The sequence below is a fragment of the Trifolium pratense genome, linkage group LG1 (assembly GCF_020283565.1).
Source record: "Trifolium pratense cultivar HEN17-A07 linkage group LG1, ARS_RC_1.1, whole genome shotgun sequence".
NCBI classification, from domain to species: domain Eukaryota; kingdom Viridiplantae; phylum Streptophyta; class Magnoliopsida; order Fabales; family Fabaceae; genus Trifolium; species Trifolium pratense.
This window is the reverse complement of record NC_060059.1, coordinates 1,330,726-1,350,435: the sequence shown is the minus strand read 5'-3', so window position 1 is coordinate 1,350,435 and position 19,710 is coordinate 1,330,726. Positions and strand designations below refer to the sequence as shown.

Here is a 19,710-nt window from a genome sequence, read left to right as displayed (position 1 = left end):
ATATGAATTTGCACAATCTCATTGTGAAAATAAAGCGAAAATAGATAAGATAATTTTTCATGGTATTCCGAATATTAATGAATTTTTTGGGTTTTTTATTGTCAAATTTCTCTATCAATTTAGTCGCTGTTAAAGTTTACTATTTAATTGGTCCTTGCATACATGGGACGTAACATTTGATAGTAGACGTAACGTCTAAACTTATTTTATAAATGTGAAACAAATTGAGGAACAATTTTACTAATTCAACAAATTCATAGACAAAATTGATTGATGGTCACAAATTTAAGAATTAACAAGGTTATTCACTCGAGAAAGATATATACGAATAAGGCAATTTTATCGTCTTAAGCAAAAGATACCTGGCATACTATATTGACAATCATTGTTTTACCAAAACAATGCCCTCAATGTCTATTTTATGTCCTAAATATGTCCTAAAACACATTCACTAATTGGTACTGTTCAAACTATTCTTATGTAGCCACTTTTGCAAGCCACGTTTCCCATAAACCCGGCGTTTGAACCACAGGAGGTAGAGGGACACCATGAAACCAAAACAACAATCATCTTATATCTAGTTGTAAAATTGAATCTTAGTGAAATATTTTCGATGAGCAGCTTGATCGTGTGATGTTAAAAATAATAATAATAAACAAAGCAGTTCCGGTTTAATTAGCATTCTTATTTTCTACCAACATAATACAAAACCTTTGATCCCTCATTGGCAGAAGACAAAGTTCAACAAAGTTGATTTCTCTCATGTACAACAAAACACACAAAAATCATGATTCAAAGTAGCTTAATACCATTTTCCCTGAGAGAGTCAATTACCGCTTTTACTTTTCCATGATACCTCTGTTCTCTCTTCAAGTGAACAGAAACAGCAGGAATATCCTTAAGTGAAAGTCGCTCCGCAAGTAGCTTCCCGATCTTTGCAGCTGCAGCAACATCCCGAGTGGTTTCCAAGCTTGACCTCAAGGCTTTCTCCTGTGAGCTTGCAGAAGAGGCTACAGTAGCAGTTGGGGTGTGGATCACTTGAGCAGTCACAAACTTATTTGTGAAATGCATCTTCAGAACATAAGGTTTGAGAAAGTTTGTAATCCTAGGAGGCCTGACTGGAGGTGGGATAACCATTTCTGCTTTGCAATATAACCATAGTTGAAATAAGATATTTTAAAATGTTCACTTATTTTAGGCATAACAGAGTCATACATAACTGAAGAAACAAACAACAATCTTAAAAGGTTATCAACTTTCTACCACATTGGAAAACTGTAATCAAATATGAAGCTAAGCATTGCAATGTGCACACATATTACAAGTTCATTTCACGTTTTAAATACCGAGCATATGCCAAAAGGACAAGTTATATGATGTAAAACCACCTAATATTATGGACTCTGTACTGTAGGGCTTCTCTCTAAAAATTTACATATAAAGTATTGATATCGAAAACCATAAGTGGCAATTTGCACAGAACATTATATCACCACATAGCATATTGAAAGCATACTCTTCCATTGTAAGATCACATTTTAGTAATCCCAGGCTTTCGATAAACTCAAGTTTAAAATATCGATGCCAAAAAGGACAAGCTGTAATTTGCACAGAATATCATGTCACCACCTAGCATATTGAAAGCACATTCTACCATTGTAAGAACACATTTAAGTAATCCAAGGCTTTCTATAGACTCAAGTTTAAAATATTGATACCAAAAAGGACAAGCTATAATTTGCACAAAATATTATGTCAGAACATAGCATATTGAAAACATATTCTACGTACCATTGTAAGAACACATTTAAGTAATCTAATGCTTCCTCTAAACTCAAGTTTTTCTATGGTTGTATTCATATACTTGTAAAGATATAGAAGTTTCTTTGACCATAAATTGTCCTGACGCCATGTTTGATTTGTGTCTTCTCACTCGTTTTCTAAACATGACTAATTCAAGGGAATTTCTATCTGTAATATGCAGAAAGATTGGCATATTTGCTGCATTCTACGTTGATTCTTTCTTGTTCATTATTATTTATTGCATATAGGTTATCCGGTATCAGAATATCTTGGCCAATATATTCAAAAACACTTGGAACGTCCCGAGAACATGAAGGCAAAAAATTTAAAAATACAATGAACCAAATTTTATTTCTTTATAGAAAAGAATCAATATAAATAAAGTTTTCATTGACTACTTTAATCAAACAGTTGGTAGTCGACACACACAATGATTGTGGACATCGCATTGCATATCACAGCCAAATGTGAGAGATAAAGGAAAAATTATAATTGAATTGATGAAAAATTTGATGAAAAAAGGGGTTTAAATTCCATTTTCAAACGTTCAAAAAATTGTCGAGCATGAAGATTCTCTTCCCCTCATGGCACCGGTATTTCAATCTAGGGTTTAATTTTTTAATTAGCTAAAAATTTGTAAAATCGAATTTGAACATAGAAAATGGAAAAGAAGCTATATAAGCAGAAGCAATCGTGCGAACCTGTTTGTGACTGTGACGACAAGAAACGAACCGTACGGGAATGGCGTGGCTGGCCGGACTGGACGTGACGGTGACGGTGACGGCGACGGAGAATCGGAGGGAGCAGAGAAAGAGGAAAGAGTTTGTATCACTCCGAGAGATTGGGGAAATGTGATACTCTACTCAAGTCTGTTTTGGTAATTTTCCTGTCAAAAAAAAAATGCTTCAAAGAACACTTTATTTTTTTTATTTTTTTTATCGGGCATCCTCTTTGCACAAAGTCCTGTTATGTGTGAAAAATTCTCTTAGGAGTTTTCCTACATGATCAAGTTAAATATCGAACTCAAGATTTTAATTAAGCTGAAAGAAATATGTGTCATATCATCTAATCAAAATAAATAGTTAAGATCATTTGATTATGTGACATTTCAACTATCTAATCTCAAATCTATTACCACGGAAAATTGGGCGTAAATTTTACATCAATAAATTCTGACCTCTAATTTTGACCCATTCAATAAAATGTCAATGTGTGTTTAATTCACTATGCAATGTTGAGTATAGCATGATGAATATGAATTGTACCCAAAAAATTAACCTAGTACTTAAATTCTTAACTTACTATTTTTTTAAGTGAGTGTTTATAGTTATACTCAGAAATCTATAGATAATTCATTATAGAGAACATTTTCTATTTATACTAATCAGTAAGATCAATTTATTGTTGAATGGAAACACAATCTAGTAAAAACTAAAAATGGATTGGCTCAAAGTCAATAAGAAGAGTTGAAACTGAAAAGGGTCTTCACTCCAAAATGGATTTTTTGTTTTTGTCAAATAATTTAGTGGTTATATAATTTTACATTTAAAAATGAAAATGAAAAATTTGTGTTCAAACATCAATCTTATTTACAATGCCTATCAATTAAGTTATACTCATGATATCGACTTAATGATTATTTTAATCTGTATCCATTTAACTGGACACATGAGAGAGCAATTGCACCTGAATTTTTATGTTATTTTTTAAGTGGGTGCAACTTTTTTCTTTTGATTTTTTTCTTCTGGACGGTTGAATTCTCAATGTTACTAAAAAAACAATGCATAAATCATATTCCCGGAATATCAAATACAAAGTAATCTTGCTTTTATATATTTTTTTTATATTGACCATATCATATTTAATGAAACTAAATGCATTTAACCATATTTTCCATGCCAGAAATTTCCATTCCATTCAAAAAGCACCTTTCAATTTTCTATTATTTTCTCTCCAGCCAAGATTTGACATCTTGTTCTTGCAAGTAATATATAAAACTAATATATAATATAAATAGAATCCCAGTTAGCAAAAAGATTGGAGACAATGGCATATGTACTTTCTGATGATGCTTACAAGTCACAACCACTTGGAAAATTTCATCAAAAGAATAAGAAGCCAATGGTTCTAAGAATTGTATCATTTTTTTTGTTATTACTTTGGATTATATTCATTCAAAAAAGAAGCTATCATTATTATTCTGATATTAATTTAGCAAGGTAGATAATATGTAAAACGTGGTTTTATTAGCACTTTATTTCACTGATCTAAATTCAAGCAAGAGAATGGAAAAGGAATGAGAAAAATATATGGCAAAAGTAGTCACCTAGAAGAATGTCGCAAAAATATAGATGTGATAAGTTTGACATGTTCCTAATCATTAGGCTAATGTCAATCAATGATAATGAACAAATAATGTATGGTTATTAATACTTTCACATTCGATGTGTTAAACTGAAAATGAATTTATAAGTGAGGAGAATCATCACCTTGCAATATGGTTCAGTAAAAGTTGAGTTAAACTTAACACAAAATTTAAAATAGTATTAATGTTTGATTCAAAATTTCTTGGACCACCTGCTATCGAGAATCCCGCTATTATGCCACTCGAGTTACACTTCATATGTCAAAAGTCCATTGCGTAATGGGAGTGTTAAGAGTCTCGTATTAGATAAGATAAAACCTAGGAGTTACTTTATAAGTAGGAGAGGACTTCATTTTATTACAAGCGTATTTTGTAAGAATTAAATTTGATCCAACCCAATTATAAGATTTGCAGTTTCCACCATGAGAGAAAAGGTAAGCAAATGATGAATGAAAGTGTTGATGTGATGAAGGAATATAAATCATGTCTGCTCCACTCTCCTATGAGGTTAATATTTCCTCTATATATTGAAGAAGACAACATACATCACACCCCATTCCTTCCAAAACTAAACAAATTAAAATCGAACGAGGAAATTCATGAAGTTAATGCACTGCCATGAACTGTGCAAGCCAGTTACTATCTTGATTCTAGTTAACTTAGCTCTTGCTTTTGTCAATTTACTTCTTAAAATGGTTCTCAATGAAGGAATGGACTACATGTCCATTGTAACATATCGACAAGCTATTTCATTTATCTTCATGGCACCTATTGCATGGTTCTATGAAAGGTTAGAATCCATAAACACGTTTGGTAGAACTTATTTATAGCTTGTTTATTCCACAATCAAGTAACAAAATTGAGGTTTATTCTAGAGCAATGCAAAATACAATAGAAATCAGTTTTGTGCTTTTTACAGGAAACACAAATTGGAGGCTCACATAATATGTCTCCTTTTTCTCTCTGCTCTTGTTGGGTATGAACTTTTCTGGTTCTATATACTAATGTTTTAACTGTAATAACTATAACTATAGTTAATCGACCAAATCTACGATTTTAACATTCTATGAATACCTTTCAGAGTAACAATCCCTCAATACTTGTTTCTTCTTGGACTTCAGTATACATCTGCCACATTCTCATGTGCATTCCTCAACATGGTGCCTGTATTTACATTCATAATGTCACTTCCATTTGGGTAAGTTTGTTAAACAAAGAGATATTACTTGATTATGGAATATAACTACAATAACTTTTTATTTATTTATCTTTTGGTTTGAAAACATTTTAGGATAGAGAAGGTCAACATGAAAAGCAAGAGTGGTAAAGCCAAAATCTTGGGAACTATTGTGTGCATTGGTGGAGTTTTGATATTAGCCCTTTATAAAGGAATTTCCATTAACAGCTCACAATCTCAACACATAGCCAATACATATACAAGTGCACCTCCCAAGTTAGGGAAATGGATTATAGGTTCAATACTTTTGACTGCAGGTTGCATCATGTGGTCTTCTTGGTTTGTTATACAAGCTAAGATTAGCAAAAAGTATCCATGTCAATACTCTAGCACAGCTATTTTGTCACTTTTTGCTGCTATTCAATCAGCAATATTAACTTTGGTTATCAAGAGAAACAATGCATCATGGATCCTCAAAGGAAAGCTAGAAATATTGTGTGTAATATATGCTGTACGTATGCTCTTTGATAAATACAAATACATCGTGTACAATGTTTCAAAAGGATTTGCATTTGATGCAGTCAAAAATCTCACGCAATCAGCACATTGTGGTCGTTGAATATAAGATTGGACAATCAGATTTCAAGCTTAGTATTTTAGAGTTTCAAAAAAATCAAAATCTGTTTGCTCTTTGCATCATGAGATCTCGATCCAACGACCATCAATGTGCTAAATGCGTGAATTTGTAACTGCACCAAATCCAAATCATTTTTAAAACTATCTGTTAAGTTCATATTGAAATATAAAAAGCTTAGAATTCAAAATTGTTACTTATATGATCCTAGGGAATGGTGGGGTCAGGCCTGTGTTATGTGGCAATGTCATGGTGTGTCAAACAAAGAGGTCCAGTTTTTACTGCAGCATTTACCCCTCTTTTACAAATATTTGTGGCTGTGCTTGATTTCACTATACTAAAGGAGGAAATATACTTAGGAAGGTTGATTTCTTTTCTTTTCTTTTTACCCTTCTATGATTTACACATCTTTTCTTCATTCCATTGTTCCTAATGTATCCCTATCTGTTATAATAAGCAGTATTGCAGGATCTGTGTTGGTTATTGTTGGAATGTATGTTCTTTTATTGGGAAAAAGCATGGAGGAAGAGCAATGTGTCATAAAGGATACACAAGCAAATCAAGATGTGGAATGTCAATGACAATTCCACTAAGCACAACATGAATGACTACTTGTTGTACTATATACTCTGCAATGAAAGGGATGGTCAAAATTATTAGCTAAGATATAGAAAATTAATATTAAAAAAGTCTGCTGTGCAAAAGTTGTTTTGCAAAAGCATGTGGAATGGTATAACCGTATAAGACATTTTGAATATTTTCATGTCAAAAGCATAATGGACAGCACTCATTAATATCTTATGATCTTTTTTCCAGCAGTGATAATGACATAACATTATATTTGTAATGTTAGGAAATAGGCACCGAACAATGTTTGCTGGTCATAGTTATTCTCCTAGTAATACCATTTTTAGTTTGTTGATATGAAAAGCCAAGGATCAAAGCAATGGATGCCTGTCAATTTCAACTAAGATATTTTCTACCAAGTTAGAAATAATCTGAAATAATAAGAACCACTATTCAAATTGATGCCCATCAGTTCGGGTAGGAAAGGGGATAATTTCCTTTTATGTAAATTCTTAATTTCAAATCTTACATATAAAAATTATTGACTCAATTTTTATTTGTATATAAAATTTGTGTCCACAAAAATATGTAGTAAACAGGGTGGTCAACAAACCGCCAACAATTCCAGAACCATCAGGTTTTTCAAGGCACCCCTCTAATTTTTAAATACACTAACTTCCCTTAATTATTCTTTCCTATGACATAAAACTCCCTCCAACACTAACACTGTTTATGCGTCGTTGAAAGTTATAAGAAAATGTCGGGAAACTACTCCCCCACTAACACTGTTGATGTTTTTTTTGGGAAAATAGAGGGGTGTGAGTGACATTTTAACATATTTCGCGAGTGGTGAGTGTAATTTGTTAAAGTTATTACTCGTTAGTGTACACAATTTTGTTTTTACAATGAAATATGGTAGCAAGTTACATTCGGTGAGCTGTAAGCCTGCTGCACACAAAAACCAAAAGGACTTTGATAACTTACATTGAAATCCAGGTCCTGTGCAATAACTCTTCCACAACAAATGTTAATTGCTACAAACTATAATGCAGTCTACTCAGAAGAGGATCAAATCATCTTCTATGGATGTATCACTCAACAAAGTCTCCTCCTGATTGTCATGGCGACAACCATGTTTCATTTGACAGACAACAAAATGTAGCATAGAATAAGTTTCATCTGAATCAGGGTGTGTTTTATCGTGAGCAATAAATCTATGAAGGATCCCAGATATTTCAACAAAACTAAACCCAGGTGATTTTTTCACCCCTTTTCTCTCCATGGCTTCTCTCATGCTTTTTGCATCATCCCAACGTTGGACAACCGCATAAACATTTGACAAGCCAATATATCTTCCGTCATTGTTTGGATCAAGCTGAATAAGCTTCTTGCCAACTGTTTCTGCAAGATCTAATTTTCTATGGTTAATACACCCACTAAGAAGAGCACCTAACATGGAAGCCGTAGGTTCTATGGGCATTTGACAAATAAATTGGTATGCCGTGGTTAATTGACCTGCACGCGCCAGCACATCTACCATGCAAGCATAGTGCTCACTTGTAGGTGTCATGCCACATTTAACAAGGCTCTCAAAGAAGTACCATGCTTCTTTGACTAGTCCTCCATGGGCACAGGCGGCCAACAAGCAGAGGTATGTGATCTCATCAGATTGGACACCGACCATTTGCATTTCCTTAAACAATTTAAGAGATTCTTCTACTAACCCATGTGTTGCAAGACCTCCGATCATTGCGTTCCAAATGAACACATCAGTTTGCCTCTTTGAGACGCTGCGGAATACAAACAAAGCCTCCTCTACTGCCCCACATTTGGCGTACATGTCCACGAGAGAAGTTTGTAAGACCATTGTCATTGGTAAAGCATTGTCAACAATGTACTTGTGCATCATTTGTCCCTTTTCTAGAGCACCGAGGTGTGCACAGGCAGACAACACACTCACCATAGTCACTTCGTTGGCCTTGGGACCAATGGCCCGCATCTTTTCAAAGATGGCCATAGCTTCCCTATACTCCCCAGCCTTCACATAACCATCAATCAAAGAGCTCCATGACCGGACATCCCTCTCTTGCATAGACTCAAAAACTTTCTGAGCCAAAATCATTTCTCCACACTTAGCATAGCCATCTAACATGGAATTCCATGAAACCAAATTTTTCCCCTGCATACTATCAAATATCTTATGAGCCCACGTAATATTCCCACAAGAAGCATACATGTGAATCAAAGAATTTTGGATAAATCTATCAGACTCATGCCCAGTTTTTATAATTTGGGTATGCACGGATACACCGCTTTCCTGGTTTGAAAGGCGTGCTGACGCCTTCACGAGAAATGGGTATGTTAAGTAGTCCGGTGCAACCCCAAGTCGAAGCATCTTTAGAAAAATATATAGGGAATGGATTGGATTTTTGCTATTTGAATAGCCTCTTATGATTGTATTCCAGCTAAAAATTGTTGGACTGGAAAGCTGGGAGAAAACCCTATAGGAGTAATCAATGTCACCTGAATTGGACAGAGCGGAAAATGAAAGGATTTTGAACATAAAAGAGTCTTCATGAGATAAACCAAAAGAAATCCCAATAGCATGAAGTTTCTTCAGTTCAAGCATTGATTTGCATTTATCAAGGAGGCTGAGCAAAGTTCCATTTATATTTGCAGTTTTACATGACGGTGACACGCCAGGCATTTACAGGTATATCTATCTTGTCACGCCAGCCAGCCGGTCCAACACTTTTAGTCTACGTGTCATCCAAGCAACACCTAGTGAAGGCAACATAAACAGGAAGTTAAATTATGATATAATAACAGTAGTGATGGCCCAAGCCTAACTAAACATAAAAGGTGAAACAGATCAACATTTCATATCACTTTCAATCATAAATAAATTGAAATGAATGAAATTTTAATGTTGAGGCATCATGAACAAAATAGAAAAATCACAGTCAATCAAAATATCACAAAGAAATTAGCTTAAATCAAACAGCCTAGTATCACAAGGATTATGAAAATGAGTGATTACACTCATAAAGATTTACTTTCCATTGAAGCACACCCTAGGAACTTTTTTTAGAAAATCAATCCAATCTTGTTTTCCTTGACCTTTAAAATAATAACGAGTCTTCTTTTTTTTTTTTTTTTTGGTCCAGACTCACACTATAAGTGTGGAGAAGTGAAAAATCCGGGGTTCGAACTTTAGCCCCTTCAATAATGTCCCGAGTAGTTGCCAATTGAGCTACCCTTACGGGACAAAAATAAGGAGTTATCACCGTATGACTAAGACTAGACGGTCACAATCAATATTAAAAACCAGGCATTGAATACGAAAAGAATAGGATCATAAATGCTATTTAGACATTTTATCAAACACCTAATGTGCTTCGTTCTCAAATTGCAGTGGAAGGTAGAGTAAAATAACACCCCTTGGTTGAAACCCAGTAACTATATCCATATAATCATTCCAATATCTCAGCTAAACTGATGGATTGTATCAAATTTGAAATTGGAATATAAAGTGAGCAAAAAAATAAACTTAATAGTAATGCATCTGAATTAATTGAATAAAGATGAAGCATAGGGCGACGTAAGTAGAGAAAAAGCAAAACCTACGTAATGTATGTACTATGTAGTAAAGTAGAAGAAGCTAAGTAACTTGACACATACAACAAGTACTAAAAGAGATGTGTAGTGTTGCTTTCTTGCACGGTAATTCTTACTGCTAAGCGTTCTTCTAGACTTGTAGATAATCAGATAATGATTTTATTTGCTGTGATCTATGAAGCACGGACTCCGACACGAACACCACGACACCGCTAATGTAAAAAATATAGAACACCGACACCGCTACATATTTATAAAACATATAAATTGAGAATCAAAATATATACATGTAAATCTAATTTGAGCAAAATATTTTTTAAAAAAAGTTTTAAAACAATATATGATAGTATATTCCCTTTATTTATCCATCTACCGGAAAAACTAAAAGTATCGCAATCAAAATGTAATGTCTTCGATCTCTCACTAATCAGTATTATTGTTTCTATACATCTTTAACTCTTGTAGATATGTATGATATGTGCTAAGAAGAGTATAAGCAAAGAAAAATAATTATTTTTGGGACACTTGTCCGACACGTGTCATGCGAGTGTCTTACAGATGTCAGACACCGATCAAAGGAGTGTCAAACTAAAGAAAAAATTGAATTTTTTCCGATACCGATATGAGCTATCCGACACGTGTCGGACGAGTGTCATACGAGTATCGTCACTGACACATGTCGGACACCGCGACACACCTAAACATAGAGGTGTCGGTGATACATTTTTTTTTTTCCTTTGTTTGGATGAATGGAGAGAATATGACTTTTTTTTTTCTAATCAAATATGTACCGTAAACATATTTTTTTTATAATTATAAATTTTATTTTTAATAGTATAAATTTTTTTTTTAACCAAACAAACTTAATTCATATCATTGACTAATAAATGTTCAATACATAAGGGAATAATCTCAAATCAATGGAAACTAACCCAAACATTGGCCGCCCTAACAAAAGTATTAGCAACCAAATTCGTTTGTCTCCTAACAAACTTAACTTCAAAGTTTACATAAAAAGATGACATAAGAAGAATAATGTCATTAACAATTAAATTAAATTTCGAATTGTCTCGTCTTCTCAAATGGATATCGTCAACTAACAACTTTGAGTCACTTTCAAATTGAACTCGCTCAAATCCACGATAGATAGCCTCTTTCATAACATGTAATAATGTCCATATTTCGCCTTCCACTATGGAATAAAAAAGCTGTTGTCATTGAGTCAAGTCAGCTACAAAATGCCCATTGATATCACGAAAGCAAAGACTCATATTAATCGTAGTTTTATTTTTTGTGTTGCACATATTATTTTTTTTTTTGGTACAGTGTGTTGCACATATTAAAGCAACTAGAACTAGTAATTTTTTTTATTGAAAAACAATAATTATTTATTGGAATATAATACATTTAAATAAAATACATTAATTTCAATGTAAATTTATTATTTAGAATTTTTTAACATGTGAAAATTTGCTCATAAAAGAAAATTCTTATTTTTTACACAAATTGAAACGTAATTGAAGTATTATTTTTTACGGTATTATATAACAAAATAAAATATGTTTTTAGCTTATAAATATTTATACAAAAAATTAGTCCTTAAAATAAATTCCTCAAGTTTTTAACCCTTAAAAGGATTTTCATCACCAAAATTTTTTCCTGAAAAAAGTCACCAATTTTAGTCTTTGTTAAATAGAGTTAACATACGTCTAGTAAAAAATTATTTGCCACAAAAATAAAACTCAAATTCTTCTGAATATTTTATTCCGATCTAACCTCAAGTCCATATCTCTGAGATATTGTCCGTTTTCGGGTTAACCTGTAATGGGTTTTTCCTTTGTAGAAAAGACATCTCGGTGATTTGAAAGGTGTGAGTGTTGTGTATAAACTATTCTTAACCTTAATTACTCAGCAATGTGAGACTATTTTGGTGTATCCGACACAGTAGCCCCCAGTTGAGGCTAAGGGGTTAAAGGGTGTCGACCCACCGCAGTTTCGTTCCCACGGACAGTGCCCCTGTTATGATCCGACCTCCAATCCACATCTCTAAGAGATTGTCCACTTTTTGGGGTTAAAATGTCATAGTTTTGTCATTTGTAGAAAAGACGTCTCAGTCGTTTGAAATGTGTGGATGTTGTATATAAACTATACTTAACCTCAATTATCAAACGATGTAAGACTATTTTGGTGTATCGATAACCTTTCATCTAAGAGAAGATCATAAATCACTTCATCTTAGCATTAGTTTATTGGGCCCATATTTGTTGAGATAGAAAAGACCTCGAACTGTGCGTTTGATCTGCTAAAAAAAATAAGAGACTGGACATGACAACTTCTGTTGTACTATGTTTGATTTTAAAATTATTTTTGGTACTGGACAAACTGATGGCCAAGACAAAAGAGTAAAAGACAAAAACTGAAATTTTTGTCCCCACAATCCTCTACACAAGTTGTCTAAAATATAAAAATAACATTTTGTCCACAAAACATTATAAAACACACGGTTTGTTCAATACCTTAAATGTTTGTCTTGTACCGTTCTATATTGTCATATATATACTTATAAGATAAACTCAATAAGTTTTTTTTTTTTTTTTTTAACCAAGATAAACTCAATAAGTTGTTTCCCCTCAAACAAGTAAATGCGAATCCGCAAATAAAGGCCGTCGATCTGACCCGGGACCCACAAAATGAACGGTCACTTCGAATCGGAGCGTCAAAACAAATGGACCCCACTCTGAGACTGTGTTTCGCAGACCTTTTCTCTATCACTTTGATTTGATTTTCGTTGCCGTTTCCTCGTTTTTGTTCCTATTTTCTATGGTCACCACCGTTCACTATTTTTATTACTATTTCTTTATTTATTTAAATAAATTTAAACTATTAAACATAAAACAATTATTATAAATATATAAATAAATAATATTCCTTGAGGTCGATTCTTGGATTCGATCATTCTTCTTTTTCATTCATCTCTCTATTCACTCTCTTTTTCATCATCTTCCTAATTCCAATGGAAAACGACACCACCGCCACCAACAACGCCGCCGCCGCCGCAACCAACGCCACACCCAAACTTGCTTCAGGCGGAGTCAAATCCAACAACCACATCAATGAAGAAGAACATTCCAATTTGAATATCGAGGAAAATATACCAGAAAAAATAGAAGAAAAAATCGAAGATGAAAACGAAGAGGAACAACAACCAACTGGATCTGAAACCACCGCTCAACAACCTTCTAGAACACCTTTCACTAATCTCAGCCAGGTCGATGCTGACCTTGCCCTCGCTCGTACCCTTCAAGAGCAGGTTTCGCTCTTCTTCTCATTCTATCACTTCCTTATTTTCGTTTATTTATTTATTTTATTAATTAAATAATTTTACTTTTCATGTTTGGTTGGTTGAGAAAACGATAATGAAGTGAATTACAAGTTTTTTTAGGATTGATTCATTTTTTAACAAGTTCTAAACTAATACCAACCAGATTATCATAAATAATAAATATACCGTGCCTTCATAATGCTCGATATTGCCTAAACCCTATACTAACTACTACTGATTATCCATGAATTAGGGTAATAGCCGTTGTAGCTTGAAGTTATGTTTGAAAGTTTTTTTTTTTTTTTTTTTTGACTGTATTGAAAGTTATTAACCCAATAACATGCAGACCTTAATATCTCTGATAAGAAGCACAAGGGGTTAAAGACATTAAATCTGATTACAACATTAGTAGTTTTTTCGAAAGTAGATGGATAAATAAATATCAACTATTGTCATATCTTGTTTTAAACTTTTATTTAATGAAATAAATTGCTCAATTTAGATGCACATGTACATGTTTTGATTCTCAGTTTTGTTATTCTATAAATATTATTGATATTTTTTTTAAGAAGAGGGATATATTGACTCTAGAGTTACTCTAAATCAGTGCCATCTATTTTGTTTTAATATGACGGTACCGATTGATCATTAATTCTATTGACTCCAAACCAGTGTTGTGTCCGAGTCCATGCTTCATTTTATTTATTGAATTTTATTTACAACATTAAATAGAACTTGAATCATTGAATGCATATCCTTGTTGTGACTGGATTGCATTCTTAGGAGAGAAAGTGATAATTGAGGGACTAAATTATAAAAGATAAGGAATGAGGTTGTTGTATAATGGGATGCATTAACTTGTTTTCATTGGCACCCAGGTGTGTATTCATAAACAATCTGATTTTTCTTTCCATTTTCTAATTGAATAATAGGAAAGGGCATACATGATGCTGAGAATGAATAACGATGGAAGTGACTATGGAAGTTGGGAAGGTGGGAGCTATGTGCATGATGATGGAGATGATTTTGATGATCTACATGATGGCACTGATGAGGATGAGGATGAGGATGATGATGATGAAGATGATGATAACGAGGAGGAATATGAAGAAGATGAAGACGCATTTGATGTCCATGCTCATGGTACTGTTGGTGAACATGATAATCCTGTCATTGAATTTGACCCAGAGCTGTTTTCAAGCGATGAAGCCTATGCAAGAGCATTACAGGAGGCTGAAGAGAGGGAAATGGCAGCTAGACTGCTGGCTCTTGCTGGAATACATGATCGTAAGTTTTCTTTGCTATGAATGTAAATTTGGTGGAATTTTGTCTTATTATTGTTTCAAATTATCCAGTCAGAATCTCTAGTTTCGTTTTCAATTACAGAGGACACTGAGGACATGGAGGAACATGGTGCTAATTCTCAGGTAAATGACTCTATTTTATGTTAATGTGCATTTACACTCCCATGCACTTTGTCAAATCAAACATTTGAAAGAAGTGAAATCTCAATATGATATAACTATGGGACTATTTCATGGTTATTAGAAAAATAATACTTGTAAGTAGATATTTTCTTTGCTTGTGGACATAATATCGTCCTATTAAAAAATTATTTGCAATATTAACGTTCTCTTCCTTTGAAATTTTATTAGTATCACTTAGCGAATTTCATTTATATGTACTGCACTTGATACATATAAGACATAATTCATGTAGAGATTTTATTGAATGATTCATGTACTTTGTTTTTATTGCTCGTAAGTAGATATTTTCTTTGCTTGTGGACATAATATCGTCCTATTAAAAAATTATTTGCAATATTAACGTTCTCTTCCTTTGAAATTTTATTAGTATCACTTAGCGAATTTCATTTATATGTACTGCACTTGATACATATAAGACATAATTCATGTAGAGATTTTATTGAATGATTCATGTACTTTGTTTTTATTGCTCCCCCTTATGAAAGCCAGGACGATAGTAACTGTCACACATAAGTTATGCATTGTCGAGTTGAGCATGGGTCACTAGGGTTGCACAAGTATGCATTCTGTCACAGTGATCCATCCTGGATACTGGATAACAGTGCAAAGTCAACCACCTCAAAATTATTATAGTGGGATAGTAGATAGTGAGATAAGATAACAACATACCAAAGACTACATTATAATTTATATGTACATATGTAAATGTTAAAAAAACAATTACACAAATAAACATGTTCAGATTAATTCTAAGAAGCATAGTCGTAAGCTAAACACAAACATCAATAACTCCATATCAACAGCATTCAAGGAGTCAATTATCTTTAAGCCTCTGAGTGGACTATGTCATAGCCGCAGAGGATGTGAATTGTGAAGGGTGGCTCACTAATGAAGTAAAAAAGAAAAACAGTTGGAACAAAATACTAAGAGAATAGAGGATTGCCAGTTTGAGAAAAAAAAAAAGAGGACTTAGACCCGAAAAAACAAAAAGAAACTAGAAGGGTGTGCTACAAAATAGAGATAGAGAGCCACAAAGACCTTTTTCCCACTAATGACATGAAAGCCGAATAAGTAGTAGGGACATGTCAACAATCAACTTATCGCTTGTTTTGGTTCAAACCCTATAGCAGACGTAGGATATGCTATAGTGCAAGACATGTGCGGGTAGCCCAATAGCAGATATAGGACTGACCCTAGATTAGAATTTAGGCCCAAATGCAACCCCAAAAACTAGCTCAAACGGTGAGGAATGTGTTTGCATTATATGGTACTTTTGGTCATATACCGTGTCAATGTTTCTCATAACTGTTTCTCATAATGGATGCCAACCATGGCGCAACAGTGTAGCACTAATTTGTGCTATCGATAACTCTGGTTCCCTACAAACATGCTGCAACAGCATCACTTCACTACTAATTTGTGCTATTGATAAAATATTACCATCACTTCATTTTGATGTTTGAAAATAGTTTATTAGAAAATATAATAAAATGAAGTTTGAGGCTGTATTAATAATAATATCCCGGGACCAACAAATTATCTTAAATTCTTCCATTTTATAATTCAAAATTTCTCCGGCAGATTATCTTCATAATGTTTATAGTAATGTGTTATTGTAATAAGACTCACCAAGGTGGATTGATATACTTTTTTTTTGGATAGTAGAATTGAATCATGCAACTCATTTACTACAGTTAAGTTAACTCAATTCTATAAGTACTTATTGTAATGATCTAATTATGCAGGATGCTTGGGAGGATGTTGATCCAGATGAGCTTTCATATGAGGTAAATTTGATTAATAACAAAGTTTGTGATGTATTTCCTACTCTTTGTTGGCTTCTGTCTCATGTTTTAAAAATATGCTTCATTTTTTTTTCCAGGAACTACTGGCATTGGGTGAGGTAGTAGGAACTGAGAGCAGAGGTCTTTCGACTGATACTCTTGCCTGTTTACCTTCAATCATCTATAAGACGGGGAGTGATCAACACGGGAGCAATGATTCGTATGTGAAAATACTGTTCCTTCTATACTTCGCTGTGATCATGACAATATATAATCCGGTGCCTGATTTTTGTGTTTGTTTTAGGTGTGTCATTTGCCGGGTGGACTATGAGGATGAAGAGTCCTTGACAATTCTTTCCTGCAAACATCTGTACCATCCTGAATGCATTAACAACTGGTTGAAAATAAATAAGGTATGTTCATACATGATGTATAAATTTATGTTCCTCCTTCCCGCGCAGCCATTTATGTTTAGCTGCAAACATGTGATCTTAGTGCAAGTTTTTAGTGTAAGTTTTGAATGAGTCCGTTAGTTTTTTTTTTTTTTTTTTTTTTTTTTTTTTTAAACAAAGAGGGCCGAAGCCCAGAGAAAAAAAAACCTAAGGAACAACTAAAAGAGGGGTCGCTATCCCCATAACATCAGCTAAAAATAAAGAACTAAGACGATCAGGAATTTGCTCATAAATCATCACACCAACCTGATGGTTGCAATCCATACTAGCAAGCGCATCTACACGCATGTTAGCTTCACGATAGGAGTGACACACCTTTACCTCCCAATCCATAGCTAGGAGGCGCCTGATGCACTGAATCAACCTCCAACCCCCCAGCCCATCTTGTTACTACTCAAATTATGGACTACAATTTTAGAGTCCACATGCAGCTCAACTTTCGAGAAACCTCTTAGAATTGAGAGTTAGGCCAAACTCAACCCTTCAAAACTAGCTTGTAAGGTGAGGATTGCCTTTACTTTTATAAACCCATTTTCAAGTCATCTCATAACCGATGTGAGACTCTTAACACACCCCTCACGCCCAACACTATTGGGCTTGGTGCGTGGATATAAATGGTAGGTGACCCGATAGCGGAAACCTGATAGGGTGTGACCCAACGAATATTCAACTAGGCTCTGATACCATCTTAGAATTGGATGTAGATGATTGTGTGTCTAGAAGAGCACACCTTGCACTGCATATCATTTTCTGTCTTGCTTTATGCCTTTCACTTTCAACTTGAATTCGTGGTTGCGTAGATATAATTTGAAACATTCCAAGTATCAATTCATGGTACATAGATATGTTTGAAATCCCTTTATTTTCTATATTTAAAAGCTGCACGTTTGATATTATTTGAGATATTTAAGAAATTAAAATGGAGTTTGAAACATTTCTCACTACGGTTGGTAGGTATTGATTTCATCCATTGCATATTATCTACGCACTGGGCAATTAAGGGCTAGATGGTACTGCACGTTTCACTAAAATGATTAATTAATTTATTAACAGCAGAATAGCTTAGCTTTGGAGGGAACTTTAGCCTCAATTAGTCAAAAGTTGAATTTTAAGAAGGGATATAAAATAAGAAATTGAATATAAAGGTCCACAAGTATAAGATCTTAAAAGGATCTCTAGTCCAAATAGGTCCACAAGTATAAGATCTTAAAAGGATCTCTAGTCCAAATGGGCATTAGAGTAATTGTACAATGACTGATTTCAAGGGTGCCATTTATCTAAAATGAAGGATTTTTTGGCTGTCAAGAAACCAACTACTGAAGAAGCTCAAATTTGTTAGAAGGGGGTCAATTATGTTTTTATCACTTAGCTGTCTCCTCTTGCAAATTCCTTTTGGAATATCGATAAAGTTATAGGCCCAGGTCGCCCCATCTCAACCAACAGAAAAAACAAATCAGGTGCAGGAGGACCACTTCTAGTTGGTGGAGGAGCTGAAACATGGATGATTGTACCACATTGTTCGTGACACATTTTTTATACTCTGCCATCCAATGTCTGTTTTTTACTTACTAAGTTACTATATTTCGTGATATAAATCTCTGGTTGCCACCAGTTTAGATCGTGTCATTTACAAAATATAATAGTAACATGTGTCAAGAATTCATAATTTATGTTGTCTTGAATATGTTGTTTTAAGAGTTATTTGCATTGGAGAAGTTGTGAATTGTGATATAACACTTGGTTTTTTGTCTGCAGGTTTGCCCTGTTTGCAGTACAGAGGTATCTACTTCTGGGAGCAACTCGTAGGGAGAATGGACTATTATTGGATTCAAATTGAAGAAAATTTGTTCAAGTTGAGAGCTATTATCCCTTATTTTAATAGCATTGCCAATATGGGGAGATAGTCTCTGCTTTATTGTATATCCAGTTCCTTCGCATTAATTTCAGTATTGTAACTTTGGGAATCAGTTCCTCTAGATTGTCTTATTTAATGGAATGACTGGGAATTATAGTGGTCAAGTATGACAGGAGGAATTGGACTTACTTATTGTGGTTGTTCGGAAGAATTAGAACTATCATCTCCATAAAATTATTCAAAATTACTGTATGAAAAAGAACGAGTCTTTAAAACAAACGAGTTATGGAGTTTTCATGAATTGTTCGGTTCTTTCAAGGGTTTCGGTAGCATAGTTCAGCAAGTCCTGCTTCATGAAAGGATGTATGTAGACATTAGGTAATGTGAGTCTAAATTTTTCGTTTGTTTTCTCTTTTTAACAGTCCTTCCTTGGAGCATATGATTTCTGAAAAACAGAGATATTATTACAAAATTTACCTTGTGATTTTAAAAAGTGAATTTAACAGAAGAATTGGCCAAATCAAAATGTGAAAATTTAAATCAATACATTTTACTCAAGTGATTTTAATGATTTACGTGCACAAGTGCCATGACATGTCACCCTTTAAATACAATGACATGTGGTTCTTTTTTTTTTTTCTTCACG

At 33.8% G+C, this 19,710-nt stretch overlaps 4 protein-coding genes across 10 annotated transcripts; 2 read left to right on the top strand and 2 right to left on the bottom strand.

Annotated features, from left to right (window-relative positions):
• Positions 1 to 664: 664 nt before the first annotated feature.
• LOC123901940 (50S ribosomal protein L18-like) lies at positions 665 to 2,702 on the bottom strand. The gene is made up of 2 exons (XM_045951732.1): positions 2,505 to 2,702; positions 665 to 1,139 (listed from the first exon to the last, which is right to left on the bottom strand). Exon 2 carries the CDS (start codon positions 1,135 to 1,137, stop codon positions 793 to 795), a length of 345 nt encoding a protein of 114 aa, XP_045807688.1. The 5' UTR covers positions 1,138 to 1,139; positions 2,505 to 2,702; the 3' UTR covers positions 665 to 792.
• A 2,019-nt stretch (positions 2,703 to 4,721) lies between these two features.
• On the top strand, positions 4,722 to 6,793 carry LOC123902680 (WAT1-related protein At3g30340-like). The gene is made up of 6 exons (XM_045952465.1): positions 4,722 to 4,958; positions 5,088 to 5,144; positions 5,250 to 5,366; positions 5,460 to 5,856; positions 6,191 to 6,342; positions 6,440 to 6,793. The coding sequence occupies exons 1-6, from the start codon at positions 4,768 to 4,770 to the stop codon at positions 6,558 to 6,560; spliced, it is 1,035 nt and encodes a 344-aa protein (XP_045808421.1). The 5' UTR covers positions 4,722 to 4,767; the 3' UTR covers positions 6,561 to 6,793.
• Positions 4,946 to 10,305, bottom strand: LOC123902679 (pentatricopeptide repeat-containing protein At5g08305). 4 transcript variants are annotated; one of them, XR_006807697.1, is made up of 3 exons: positions 10,174 to 10,288; positions 7,531 to 9,327; positions 4,966 to 5,332 (listed from the first exon to the last, which is right to left on the bottom strand). XR_006807697.1 is itself a non-coding variant. In XM_045952464.1 (2 exons), the coding sequence occupies exon 2, from the start codon at positions 9,251 to 9,253 to the stop codon at positions 7,604 to 7,606; it is 1,650 nt and encodes a 549-aa protein (XP_045808420.1). In that variant the 5' UTR covers positions 9,254 to 9,327; positions 10,174 to 10,288; the 3' UTR covers positions 4,946 to 7,603. The 4 variants fall into 4 exon arrangements, 3 of the variants coding, with proteins under 3 accessions (XP_045808420.1, XP_045808418.1, XP_045808419.1); XM_045952464.1 differs by having other exon boundaries at positions 4,946 to 9,327; XM_045952462.1 differs by lacking the exon at positions 4,966 to 5,332 and having other exon boundaries at positions 7,179 to 9,327; positions 10,228 to 10,305.
• Positions 10,306 to 13,065: 2,760 nt separating this feature from the next.
• LOC123884430 (E3 ubiquitin ligase BIG BROTHER-related-like) lies at positions 13,066 to 19,376 on the top strand. 4 transcript variants are annotated; one of them, XM_045933536.1, is made up of 7 exons: positions 13,066 to 13,474; positions 14,419 to 14,773; positions 14,855 to 14,913; positions 16,719 to 16,760; positions 16,856 to 16,977; positions 17,062 to 17,170; positions 18,965 to 19,376. In XM_045933536.1, exons 1-7 carry the CDS (start codon positions 13,178 to 13,180, stop codon positions 19,013 to 19,015), a joined length of 1,035 nt encoding a protein of 344 aa, XP_045789492.1. In that variant the 5' UTR covers positions 13,066 to 13,177; the 3' UTR covers positions 19,016 to 19,376. The 4 variants fall into 4 exon arrangements, with proteins under 4 accessions (XP_045789492.1, XP_045789480.1, XP_045789487.1 ...); XM_045933531.1 differs by having other exon boundaries at positions 13,085 to 13,474; positions 14,846 to 14,913; XM_045933542.1 differs by having other exon boundaries at positions 13,086 to 13,474; positions 14,873 to 14,913.
• The last annotated feature ends 334 nt before the right edge of the window (positions 19,377 to 19,710 follow it).

Bases quoted from the DNA above. Each gene is read 5' to 3' on its own strand.
- LOC123884430 (XM_045933524.1), top strand. From the start codon at position 13,178: ATGGAAAACGACACCACCGCCACCAACAACGCCGCCGCCGCCGCAACC. The intron at 13,475-14,418 runs GTTTCGCTCTTC...ATTGAATAATAG, and splicing joins CTCGTACCCTTCAAGAGCAG to GAAAGGGCATACATGATGCT. The intron at 14,914-16,718 runs GTAAATGACTCT...CTAATTATGCAG, and splicing joins AACATGGTGCTAATTCTCAG to GATGCTTGGGAGGATGTTGA.
- LOC123902679 (XM_045952462.1), bottom strand. From the start codon at position 9,253: ATGCCTGGCGTGTCACCGTCATGTAAAACTGCAAATATAAATGGAACT.
- LOC123901940 (XM_045951732.1), bottom strand. From the start codon at position 1,137: ATGGTTATCCCACCTCCAGTCAGGCCTCCTAGGATTACAAACTTTCTC.
- LOC123902680 (XM_045952465.1), top strand. From the start codon at position 4,768: ATGAAGTTAATGCACTGCCATGAACTGTGCAAGCCAGTTACTATCTTG. The intron at 5,145-5,249 runs GTATGAACTTTT...AATACCTTTCAG, and splicing joins TTTCTCTCTGCTCTTGTTGG to AGTAACAATCCCTCAATACT. The intron at 5,367-5,459 runs GTAAGTTTGTTA...AAAACATTTTAG, and splicing joins ATAATGTCACTTCCATTTGG to GATAGAGAAGGTCAACATGA.